This window comes from Saccopteryx leptura, chromosome 3, assembly GCF_036850995.1.
Source record: "Saccopteryx leptura isolate mSacLep1 chromosome 3, mSacLep1_pri_phased_curated, whole genome shotgun sequence".
Lineage (NCBI taxonomy): Eukaryota > Metazoa > Chordata > Mammalia > Chiroptera > Emballonuridae > Saccopteryx > Saccopteryx leptura.
Genome location: NC_089505.1, coordinates 244,022,881 through 244,035,618, shown reverse-complemented (window position 1 = coordinate 244,035,618; position 12,738 = coordinate 244,022,881). Strand labels below are relative to the sequence as shown.

Below are 12,738 nucleotides of genomic sequence, written 5' to 3'. Positions count from 1 at the left end.
TTTGAATCATGTTACTAATATAAGGGTAAACATTTAAAAGAGTCAAATGCACCATTATTCATGGATGATAAAATAATGTTATTGAATGAAGAGTCTAATAGAAACTGTTTAAACTAATAAAAATTCAGTAAAGTGATCACATGCAGAGACTATTGTAGCTTTAGGTTTGGAAGTTTTCTTCAGTTTTATTATAGTTAAATTGTAAGATTTCATTATGTAGAACCAGATTTATTGTTTTAATGATGAGAACTAACTGGTCAAGAATCACTGGCAGATTTGAATTGTTAAGAGATGGGTATTAATAGGAAGGATGTCTAAAATATAGTTAATGTGAAAAACAAAGAAAAGCTTTACTTTTTATAAACTTTGATGAGAATGTTATCACATAGGAAGCTATGTGAGTGGATGTTTTATTCTGATGTTAATATGTATATTAATTCAGTTAACAACTTAGCATATTTTCCTTCAAAATTATTGTTTTAGAGAACAGAATCTTGGCATTTTCTTCCTCAAGAAATCGACTCTTCCCACACCTCGGATACAACACAGACCAGGTTTAATGTGAGAAAGGAAGGGACAGAAGTGACAAACTTCCCCTCTGTGGAGGAAGGTATATTGACCCAGTCAGAAAATCAAGTAAAGGAGCCCAACAGAGATCTCTTTTGTTCTCCATTGCTAGGTAATGCCTCTCTCTCTCTCTTTCTCTCTTTATTTTTTAATAGTAATACCTCACATTTATAAAATACTTATTTTGGGGGGACTACAATTCCTGCATTTAAATCCCTTCTTAAGTTGAGGACCTCCGTAGAGCTATACAAAGAGCTTATTTCTGGTTTTCCACACAGATCAGCTGGTGTAGTTGTGTTGACTGTGCAATGTCACCTCATTTTATTATACTCTATGGCTCACAGAAGGCAGACATTTAATAACTTTCCCTCTAGTGGATGTGCTTCCTTAGTTCTGAATTTGTGGAAGTTTTTCTTGGGTAAACTGTATACAATACTATTCTTTGACTACTTAGCAATGGAGACTCCATAATCCTTAAAATACAAACAAAAACAAATATTCATGCTTATCTAATTAGATTCTTAGAATTGGTTAAGGCATGTGTTATTTTCAGTTTTCAGACCCAGAAATTGAGATAAAGAGATTAAATGACTTTTCTTATATAGCTCATACTGTTTTCCTTTGCTGTAAATGGAACTGATTTATTAGCTCTTTAAAAAGATAAACTTTAAGGCCCTGGCCGGTTGGCTCAGTGGTAGAGCGTCGGCCTGGCGTGCAGGAATCCTGGGTTCGATTCCTGGCCAGAGCACACAGGAGAGGCGCCCATCTACTTCTCCACCCCTCCCCCTCTCCTTCCTCTCTGTCTCTCTCTTCCCCTCCCGCAGCCAAGGCTCCATTGGAGCAAAGTTGGCCCGGGCACTGAGGATGGCTCCGTGGCCTCTGCCTCAGGTGCTAGAATGGCCCTGGTTGCAACAGAGCAACGCCCCAGATGGGCAGAGCATCGCCCCCTGGTGGGCGTGTCAGGTGGATCCCGGTCGGGTGCATGCAGGAGTCTGTCTGACTGCCTCCCCGTTTCCAACTTCAGAAAAATACAAAAAAAAAAAAAAAAAAAAAAAAAAAAAGCTTTAAGAAACTCAAAACATCAGGTAGGAGATAGAATAAGTTGTACTGTTGCTATTTTAGATCATTGTGGCTGTATAAAAATGTTAAACCAATATGGCAGTTTAAAAATTTTCATGCCTAACTCATAATTCAGGCAAATAGTTACTTTGTTCTTCCTTTCTTCAGATTTTTTTTTCAAAATCTGAAAAAAATAAAACCACTGCATTCTTTAGAATTAGTTTTTGTCAGAGTAGTAGGTTCAACCGTGAAGTTGTTGAGAGTATTTTTAGAGGAGCATGAATAGTAGTTCTTTTCAGATATAAACAAATGCTATCCAAATAAAAATATAGTGCCAGTGTATTCTGTGGTGTGGATCATCATTCAAGTTCAATTTTATTTTCCCAATTTAAGAAAGATGTTGACATTAGCATTCTTTCATGGGAGGAGATGACTATGATAGTAGATGAAAGAGAAGACTTTGCTATAATCAGGTGTTTGGAGGGCTCTTATGCTAAAAAGGAAACAACTTATTTTTCTTCGTTCAAATATTTATTTTCATTCATTCAGTAACAGATAATCTAAGTGTGTATTGTGTGTTTGATGCTAGAGAGAGAGATATATATATATATATACACATATAAAATGATCTTCTCTTTTGAGAAGACAATCCAGTAAATAGAAAATAGCAGTATCATGTATGAGTACTTTAATCCTCTATAGGAGGAGTGTGCAAACTATAGGCCACAGGCCACAGCCTGATTTTTTACCAGTTAAGAATGGTTTTTGCATTTTTAAAGGATTGTAAAAACAACAACAAAAAATGTATATGTAACACATAACCATATATGACCAACAAAACCTAAAATATTTACTATCTGGTCTGTTTTTTTTTTTTTTTACTAAATGAGAGGGAGGCATACAGACAGACTCCTGCATGCACCCTGACCTGGGTCCATCTGGCAGACCCCCTATAGGACAGTGCTCTGCCCATCTGGGGCTACTACTCTGTTGCTCGGCAACCAACCTATTTTAGCACCTGAGGCAAGGCCATGGAGCCATCCTCAGCACCCTGGGCCAACTTGCTCTAACCATTTGAGCCATGGCTGTGGGAGGAGAAGAGAGAACAGAGAGGGGGGGGGAGGGAAGGGGAAGGGGAGAGATGGAGAAGCAGAAGATTGCTTTTCATGTGTGCCCTGACTAGTAATCTAACTTGTGACTTCCAAACACAGGACTGTTGAGCCAGCCGGCCAGAGCCTCTAGTCTTTTATAAAAAATGTTTTCTAATTCCTAGTCTAGAGGTTAAAAGAAGAATACATAACTTATAGAGAGGCTGCTTTAAACTTGACATGAGAAAGAACTTTCTCTGCTCACTTTGGCAGCATATATACTAAAATTAGAACAATACAGGGAAGATTAGCATGGTCACTGCTCAAGGAACACATGCAAATTTGTGAAGCATTCCATATTAAAAAGAAAAAAAATGGCCCTGGCTGGTTGGCTCAGTGGTAGAGCATTGTCCCGGCGTAGGGATGTCCTAGGTTCAATGCTTGGTCAGGGCACACAGGAGAAGCAACCATCTGCTTTTCAACCCCTCCCCCTCTCTCTTCTCTCTCTCTCTCTTTTTTCTCCTTCCACAGCCATGGCTCATACAGCAAGTTGGTCCTGAGCGCTGAGGATAGTTCCATGGCCTCGCCTCAGAGCTGGGTTTCTGAGGGACAGAGCAATGGTCCCAGATGAGCAGGGCATTGCCCTAGTTAGTAGGGGGCTTCTTAGGTGGATCCCAGTCAGGGCTCATGTGGGAGTGTGTCTCTCTGCCTCCCCACTTCTCACTTAAGAATGAAAAAAATCCAAAAAAACTTGCTACTGGAGCCATTTAATAGTGGAAAGGCTATGTAACAACAAGAACAAAAGTGAGCTTATGTAACAGCAAAATGCTCTCAAAAGAATTTCAGCACTGGTAAGAGATTATGTGTCTAGCTTCTAAGATTTTTTTCTAGCAAAGTTTTATAACTCTAGCTTTTCATTTACTCTAGATAAAGTAGAACATTTTAAATTATTAGAGCAGATCCCTGGATCTGATAACTAAGGAAATATCATCATTGCTCTTTTGTTAGGCATGGATATTATAGTCATTGTCAGGTATATTAGTCTCAGCAAAAGCATATGTCTTAATGAAAATGGTGCTGTAACAATGATATCTTGAGAATGATTTAAACTGTCAGCAGTGTCCAGATAAGAGAAATGTGAGGTCTTTGTTAAAAATCTCAATGAGAGGCCCTGACCGGTTGGCTCAGTGGTAGAGCGTCGGCCTGGCATGCAGAAGTCCCGGGTTTGATTCCTGGCCAGGGCACACAGGAGAAGCGCCCATCTGCTTCTCTACCCCTCCCCCTCTCCTTCTTCTCTGTCTCTCTCTCCCCCTCCCGCAGCGAGGCTCCATTGGAGCAAAGATGGCCCGGGCGCTGGGGATGGCTCCTTGGCCTCTGCCCCAGGCACTGGAGTGGCTCTGGTCGTGACAGAGTGATGCCCCAGAGGGGCAGAGCATCGCCCCCTGGTGGGCAGAGCGTCGCCCCCTGGTGGGCATGCTGGGTGGATCCCAGTCGGGCGCATGCGGGAGTCTGTCTTGACTGTCTTTCCCCGTTTCCAGCTTCAGAAAATTTTTTAAAAAAAGCCTGACCTGTGGTGGCGCAGTGTGTAAAGCATCGACCTGGAAATGCTGAGGTCGCCGGTTCAAAACCCTGGGCTTGCCTGGTCAAGGGACATATGGGAGTTGATGCTTCCAGCTCCTCTCCCCTGTCTCTCTCTCTCCTCTCTCTGTCTCTCTGTCTCTCCCTCTCTCTCTCCTCTCTAAAATGAATAAATAAAATAAAATAAAAAATTAAAAGGAAAAAAAAAACTCAATGATGGCCCTGGCCGGTTGGCTCAGTGGTAGAGCGTCGGCCTGGTGTGTAGGAGTCCCAGGTTCGATTCCTGGCCAGGGCACACAGGAGAAGCGCCCATTTGCTTCTCTACCCTTCCCCCTCTCCTTCCTCTCTGTCTCTCTCTTCCCCTCCCGCAGCCAAGGCTCCATTGGAGCAAGGATGGCCCGGGCGCTGAGGATGACTCTGTGGCCTCTGCCTCAGGTGCTAGAATGGCTCTGGATGCAACAGAGCAACGCCCCAGAGGGGCAGAGCATTGCCCCCTGGTGGGCATGCCGGGTGGATTCCAGTCAGGCACATGCGGGAGTCTGACTGCCTCACTGTTTCCAGCTTCGGAAAAATGAAAAAAAAAAAAAAAATCTCAATGAGGAGCATATGAGATCTTGCTCCCTGGCACAGGTTATCAGTTTGACTCAAATAAATTCATAAAAATTCTCAAAATTTTTAGAAGGGTGAAGGACTTATGAAGATTATGAAATGATGATTCTGAAGGTTTAAGACTAAGTCTCTAAGCCAGTGCCAAAGAGGAATGAATCATGGTGGTAATGGTTTCTCATTTTTAATTAATTACATAAATCAGTAAAAAATAATTCTATTGGAATGGCTACTAAATGTAGCAGGTATTTTGTTGGGCACTGAAGATACAAGTAGGAATAAAGCAGACATGGAGTTTTCAATCTAAATGGGAAGCAGACAGACCAAAGATTAAAGCAAGAGAGTGATAGTTATTATAGGGAAGGTGTACCGTATTATAGGCATTCTGAAATCAAAAAAGCAAACTGTAGCAATAATATTGCTATTGCATATTGAAAGAATCATTTTGTTTTAGCAAGATATCATCAATCCAGTTAATATTAAATAGGATGCTGTTAGTTGTTTAGATTTGTTTCTATTAATATTTAATTTTTTGTTTTGTGGTTGTATAAATGCTGTATGGAATTAGGAGGTGTTTTTTTCTTTTACCTTTTTTGTATATATTCAAGGGTGTTTTAGTAAGAATTATTTAAGTAGGCATTCAGGAATTCACAAGGATTTTTTTTCCTTTAAATCAGTAGTTATCAAACATTTTGGTCACAGGAGTACTTTACATACTTTAAAATTACTGAGGACTCTAAAGACCTTTTGTTTAATGTGGCCTATTGATATTCTTATATTAGAAATTAAAACTCACCAATTTAAAAGAGTAACTCATTAAAATATGACTTGCATTTAACTAAATTACAGTTTTTAAGAAAAATAACTATACTCTGAAACAAAAATATTTAGAAGAGTATCATTGTTTTACTTAAGAACTCTCTGACTTAATAGAAAACAGGTAGTTTTTTTATATCTGCTTCTACATTCAATATCGTTATACATGTCACTTGGAAAATTCTACTATATACCTTTGTGAGATAATAAGAGTGAATAAGGCAAATGATATAATATTATTTTGAATATGATTTTGACCCTAGGCACCACTTGAGAATATCTTAGGGATGCCCAGGATCCTATGCAACATACTTTGATATAAGATAGAAAGAACTTGACCAGTGGTGGCGCAGTGGGTAGAGTGTCAGCCTGGGACACTAAGGTCCCAGGTTCAAAACCCTGAGGTTGCTTGCTTGAGCACTGGTTCACCAGGTTGAGCACAGGGTTGCCAGCTTGAGCGTGGGATCATCAACATGTTCCCATGGTTTGTGGCTTGAAGCCCAGGGGTGCTGGCTTGAGCCCAAGGTCACTGACTTGAGCAAGGGGTCACTGGCTCAGCTGGAGCCCCCCAGTCAAGGCATGTATGAAAAGCAATCGGTGAACAACTGAAGTGCTGCAACTACAAGTTTATGCTTCCATCTCTCTCCCTTTCTCTCCCCCCATCTCTTGCTAAGAAAAGAAATATGGAAAGAAACACTCATAAGGATTAAGAGCACTTGCTAAAAAGTTAATGTTTAGGTTTAGAACTCACTCTGGCACTGAGGCTATTTGTGGACCAAGTTACTTAATATTTCTTAAGTTTCCTTACCTATATGATATATATAATACCCATTCTTTAACGTTGTCATGAAGATTAAATGAAATATTGTATGTTTAGTGCCTGTACCTTGTCAGGTATTTGCTGCTGCTGCTTTTATCATGTCAACGCCTATAGAAACTTGCAGATCGCAGCATATTTAGGTTCTTTAAAGTATTATGTGAGTAAACTAAACAGTTAATTTCTAGTATTTCCAACATTTTCATATTTGAAACTTTACAGTCATACAAGACAGCTTTGCTTCTCCTGATTTGCCTTTGCTGACATGTTTGACACAAGACCAAGAGCTTGGGTCTGATTCTTTGTTTCACCAAAGTGAACTACATTTTACACCTCTGAGGTAGGATTATTTATTTTTTTATTTGCATCCTACATTTCTACTCTTTCTTTTTTTGCTCTTGTTACTAATATTTATGATTTCAGCCTAAGTTGAGACTTTGGGGTAGGGGTTAGATAGTCTCATCTCACACTCTGAAGGTAAGCCTCAAGTTAAGACATGATGCATATCATTTAGATGTAGTAACATATGTATGTGTAAAAATGAGCCAGGTTATTGTAGTTTATTTAAAAATAATTTTGAATATAGTCTAGCACAGTGGTAGTCAACCTGGTCCCTACCGCCTACTAGTGGGTGTTCTAGCTTTCATGGTGGGTGGTAGCAGAGCAACCAAAGTATAAATAAAAAGATAGATTTAACTATAGTAAGTTGTTTTATAAAGATTTATTCTGCCAAAGTTAGCGAAAATACCACATAAAGTACTTGATAAGTAATTATTATTATATGCTTTAACTTGCTGTAACTCTGCTTTATAAATTTTATAAAGTAAAGTTACTTCCCTACTTTATAACTCACCATTATTGTGGAACCAGTGGGTGGTTAGAAAATTTTACTACTAACAGAGATACAAAAATGGGAGGTAGGTATAAAAAAGGTTGACTACCCCTGGTCTAGCATTTCAGACATATTTTAATTTGGAAGGCACACTGGATTTTTTTTTAATCTCCTCTTTTTCTTCCCATCACCCACCCCCATTTTGTAAAAAGAATTTATGTCAGCCTGATTAGGCAGTGGTGCAATGGATAGAGCGTCGGACTGGGACATGAAGGACCTAAATTCAAAACCCGGAGGTCACAGGCTTGAACACGGGGTTGCTGGCTTGAGCATGGAATCATAGACATGATTCCATGGTTGCTGGCTTGAGCTAGAGGTCACTCACTCTGCTGTAGCCCCCTGTACAAGGCACATATGAGAAAGCAATCATTGAGCAACTAAGGTGGCAACAAAGAATTGATGCTTCTCATCTCTCTCCCTTCCTGTCTTTCTGTCTGTCCCTATCTGTCCCTCTCTCTGATTCTCTCTCTCTCTGTCTTTGTCAAAAAAATAAAAAAGAAAAAGAAAATAAAGAATTTATTTCATGGTCACTAACTTGTTTGGTACTCTCATTTTGGTCAGCTATTCTTGAATGAGCTTAGTTATCTTTTCTCACCTTATATGAATATGAACAAGATTTTTTTGTAACATGTCCAAATTAAAAATTATTTGAAATTTATGCCCTTTAGAATAGTCATAATAGGAGACAGGTCTGGAATTCTCTAAAACATTTGGAATTTGCTAAAAATATAAGTTTTCTTTTTTTAGAACTAAAAGAAAAAAAAAGACATCTTAAATTAAAAACTAGCCTTACCAGGTGGTGGCGCAGTGGATAGAGAGTCGGACTGGGATGCGGAGGACCCAGGTTCAAGACCCCGAACGCCAGCTTGAGCGCGGGCTCATCTGGTTTGAGCAAGTCTCACCAGCTTAAGCCCAAGGTCACTGGCTCAATCAAGCAAGGGGTTACTCCGTCTGTTGAAGGCCCACGGTCAAGGCACATATGAGAAAGCAATCAATGAATAACTAAGGTGTCGCAACAAAAAACTGATGATTGATGCTTGTCATCTCTCTTCGTTCCTATCTATCTGTCCCTATCTATCCCTCTCTCTGACTTTCTCTGTTAAAAAAAAAACAATTAAAAACTATAGATGTTTGCTGAATAAAAACCTCTGCCTCTTTGCTATGTATTACTTTAAAATCACTTTTATATATATATAATACAATAGTCAACCAAAGATGATTAGATTACTGTTGTAATTTTTTTGGGGGGGAGGGAGAGTAGATCACTTAAGTGGTGACTAGTAAAAGAACCAATGCAGGTTAAATGAATGTTAAATTATGGTAGGTGATAATTTCAACATTTTAAATAGTAAAGTTTGAATTTTTTATTTAAAGAAATTTTTTGACAATATCAAGTACTCATATATTTTGGCACTATTGTTTTATATCAGGGCAATAGGATGGTAGTTTATCTTCTGTTTATGAATATATGCCTTGTTCAATCATTAGCCAACTTAAAGGAATTTGAAATTAAAACTGTTCTTCAACACACTTTTCAGATAACCTTGATATCAGTGACACATCAGTTTTATATTTTTTCATGTTGGTATTTAAAGAAGTAAAGGCTTTAAATGTGTAACATTTTTATTTTTAACTGTACATTTTCAGGGGAATTCCTGCTAAGTCTGAAGACACTGGATGGTTTTCTCGACCTTCAGAAGTTAGTGAAGCGTTATTCCAGGCAGCCTCAGAAGGAACTTCAGACTTAGGTAACAGTGGCTTTAGTGTATCTCAGCACATATTTATAGGGAGTACAGCTGTAGAGTCTCAGGGCTCTTGTACATCCTGAACAAGGAATCAAAGAAGAGACTGTTATCATTTGATACAATTCATAAACTGAAAATCCCCAAAGACCCTGATAGTTATGATACACTTTGTTCATATATGTCATGGAAGACACAAGAAGTTACACAGGAGCCAGAAACCAATTTAGCTGATAAAGATAAAGTTTATCTGATATAAGTGATGAATATGTAATTCCTAAAGAAAGTGACAGTCTTGATGCTTCTTGTTCATATGTTCAGTATTGGAAACAGGAAGCTTTACAGCAGTCAGAAAAATATTTAAACAGTAATGATTGTGATTCTTGCTCAGATACATCAGACACAATTGATAAAAATAAAATTCCTGAGGGACATGACAATTTTAGTGCTCCTTTTTCATGTATGCCGTGAAGCAAACAGAGAGAAACACTGTCCAGAAACATGTCTAATCAGTAAGGATCATATTTCCTTTTCACATGAAGTTGCTCCTCATTTTAATAATAAAATATCATGTTCTTTTCTTGCATTGCTTGTTCAAAAGGAGGGAAAAAAAGGTTCCCTTGATGTCTGATAATCATTATTTTGAGTGTTTATGTAAGGGCTCCAGCTGAGAATGAGGTGAAACAAAAGATGGTTTTTTTGGAGGATATGAAGAAAGTGAAGAAGGTCTAGGGAAAGAATTACCTCAGTGTTTTGAATTAAAGGAGAATAGCATTACGTTAGTGTTTTCGGAGTTGTGTCCCAGATCTTTAGAAATACAGCATATTGTGAATGGTGTAGTTCCTGATAATTCTGTAAAAGTTTCAGAAACACATATGTTCTCCGGGGGACCTGATATATCTATGGTAGAGACTTCTCGTGGTCCTCTTCAGATTATTACATCTAAGTTGGATGAGACAGAAAACCAGAAAAACTGAAAAACTGTATTTTCAAGAGGAAAGAAACCAAAAGTCAGGTGCTGCTTTTGGTGGGGAAAGTGTTGATGCTACTGAAAATGTAGCCTTTGATATAATTATTGCTTCTAAGAAAGTAAATGAAATCCAAACTGACATCAGTAAGTCTTTAACAAATGACAGCCAAGAAATTGAACCAAAAAACTCAAATCTTTTTCTATTAAATGATAATGGTGAAAACTTTCTCTGGTAAACTTAGTCATTAACACTATCAATCTACTCCAGGGGTATTTGAACAGCAGCTTCAAAACCATTGTTGCAGAAAAAAAGGTGATGATGATACTGGCAACCTGATATAAAATCACTTTCCAGTGTTCCTCAGGAAAAATGTTCATTAAGTCACTTTTGTTTATTCCAGAGGTTAAGTCATTTACTTCTTTAAGTAAAAACTCTCATAGCCAGGTTGTTGGTCTTTGTAAAACACAGTCAGCTTTATTTCAGTGTAATGTAGATAATGAACCATTTCTTTCCATTGGGAAGGTAAAGTATATTCCCGCTCTTGACCTTGCAGAGAAGGCAGGATCTTCAAACATCATTTACCCACTGGAAGTGTCAACAGCAGATTCTTTATTTTTGCAAGATTTAAAACAGCAAACCTTTGAAGAAGTTACACATTCCTCCAACTATATTTTGGGTAAGATTGTAAATTCTAGTCATGTTATTGGAGGTCCATCTGCAGCTGTAGGAAGCAGCTTTTCAGTAACCTTGATGGCATATGATGCAAAGTCGTAAGGTGCTTTACCGATGATCGTGATGCATCAGTAATTGCATTTGGCCAGGAGACGTTGCTGAAAGCTGGTATAGGCTTAGGTGAAATTCCTCGGGCTGTGGGAGCCAAATCCGGTTTTATGATACATACATTTATGCAAAATGACTCCTATTTTGTAGAGGGCCTGCAGGGGAAGGCTGGATCTGACATCTGTAAGGCCGAATCTGACGTATGTACTCTGGGTGATGATACCGAATGCTGTAGCTTGGATGACAGTGCTGTTGCATGCACTAAAGGATCCACTGAACGTCAAAGAGAGGTGAGATGCAGTAAAATGGTAGTTGGGAGCGAGCAGGTCTTTTCCGGTATTGTTTCAGTAAATGGCAATGTTATTTGCTCTTACTTTACTTTTTAATGTTTCCCAGATATGTGACCAAGGTGACTGGACTGATGAGTGCATTGAGCTAGTAGGCTTAGAAAATTTTCTTGATGATCTAGAGATTTGTGACAGCTCCCTGTCCTGGCAGTCTGCTTTACAACTACCATCCAAAGAAGAGAGCAGTTTTGAAGAGTGTGTAAGTTTTTTTCCATTTGACATTTCTTATGGGGCTGGGAAAAAAATATTTTAGTTGAAAAATGGGGATAAAAGTGCCCATTTATGTCCTCTAATACCAATTTGTGACTTGTAATCTAGTCTTTACCTGATATGCAGGATTTGCTTTGTTAATTTGTTAGAGATTGATATGAAAGAAATGTTTGTATTTTGTAGACTCTAAAACAGGGGTCTCAAACAACTCAGCATGTGGGCCGCAGAGCAAGATCACAGCCCTTCAGCGGGCAGCACTAGGTCTACAAAAGGCAACTGTTACGCAACACTTTTCTCACTGCAGTTGAAAACAAAAAAAAATCAGTACAACAAGCACAATCGTACATGCAGTTTACTCAGTGTCACAAAACGACCAGAAACTGTAGTTCGCATCACAACTGCTGTTAACTAAGCTAATATCTAGCTAGGATGCTAGAGAAATGAAAAATACAAGTAGGCCCCTAGGCTTACTTAATTTTATCCAAAATATTTTGAACTTTGTGGATTAGTCTGCGGGCCGCACAAAATTGTTCGGCGGGCCGCAAGTTTGAGACCCCTGCTCTAAAAGTTAGTGATTTCTGTGGTCTCTTGGATAGAGTCATCCTTTCATACTCTCAGGCCTTTCATTTTGAGGCATCCTAACTCTTCCAGGTTGTGCCAGCAAGAACCTTTGAGGCAGGGGTCCCCAAACTTTTTACACAGGGGGCCAGTTCACTGTCTCTCAGACCGTTGGAGGGCCGGACTATAAAAAAAACTATGAACAAATTCCTGTGCACACTGCACATATCTTATTTTAAAGTAAAAAAACAAAATGGGAACAAATACAATATTTAAAATAAAGAACAAGTAAATTTAAATCAACAAACTAACCAATATTTCAGTGGGAACTATGCTCCTCTCACTGACCACCAATGAAAGAGGTACCCTTCCAGAAGTGCCGCAGGGGCCGGATAAATGGCCTCAGGGGGCCGCATGTGGCCCGCGGGCCGTAGTTTGGGGACCCCTGCTTTGAGGCAGTGTTAAAAAGATTAGATTTATTCATGAAGACATTGATGTGTGCTTTTCCCCCTCTTGGGCCTTCAATGTATAAGCCTTGCAATAGGCCCTGGAAATATTCAAGTGTTTCTATTAATTAGTTAATTATTATTTGTGACAGAGAGAGGGACAAACAGAAAAGGAGAGAGATGAGAAGCATCAATTCTTCGTTGCGGGACCTTAGTTGTTCATTGATTGCTTTCTCATATGTGCCTTGACTGGGGGGCTAT

General features: G+C 38.9%; 1 protein-coding gene and 1 non-coding gene across 4 annotated transcripts in view; both read left to right on the top strand.

The window, feature by feature from the left end:
* The window catches only part of ALMS1 (ALMS1 centrosome and basal body associated protein), a 236,177-nt gene that overhangs the window by 40,872 nt on the left and 182,567 nt on the right, over positions 1-12,738 (top strand). Inside the window, exons 3-8 of one of the 3 annotated variants that reach the window (XM_066377979.1) lie at positions 484-679; positions 6,754-6,871; positions 9,071-9,171; positions 10,690-10,812; positions 11,067-11,206; positions 11,313-11,462. In XM_066377979.1, coding sequence (XP_066234076.1) covers positions 484-679; positions 6,754-6,871; positions 9,071-9,171; positions 10,690-10,812; positions 11,067-11,206; positions 11,313-11,462 — 828 coding nt within the window. The remainder of the gene's footprint in view (positions 1-483; positions 680-6,753; positions 6,872-9,070; positions 9,172-10,689; positions 10,813-11,066; positions 11,207-11,312; positions 11,463-12,738) is intronic. The other 2 variants (XM_066377980.1, XM_066377981.1) reach the window with 2 other exon arrangements.
* LOC136401978 (U6 spliceosomal RNA) lies at positions 2,972-3,078 on the top strand. The gene has a single exon (XR_010750896.1). It is a non-coding gene; the product is annotated as a U6 spliceosomal RNA (small nuclear RNA).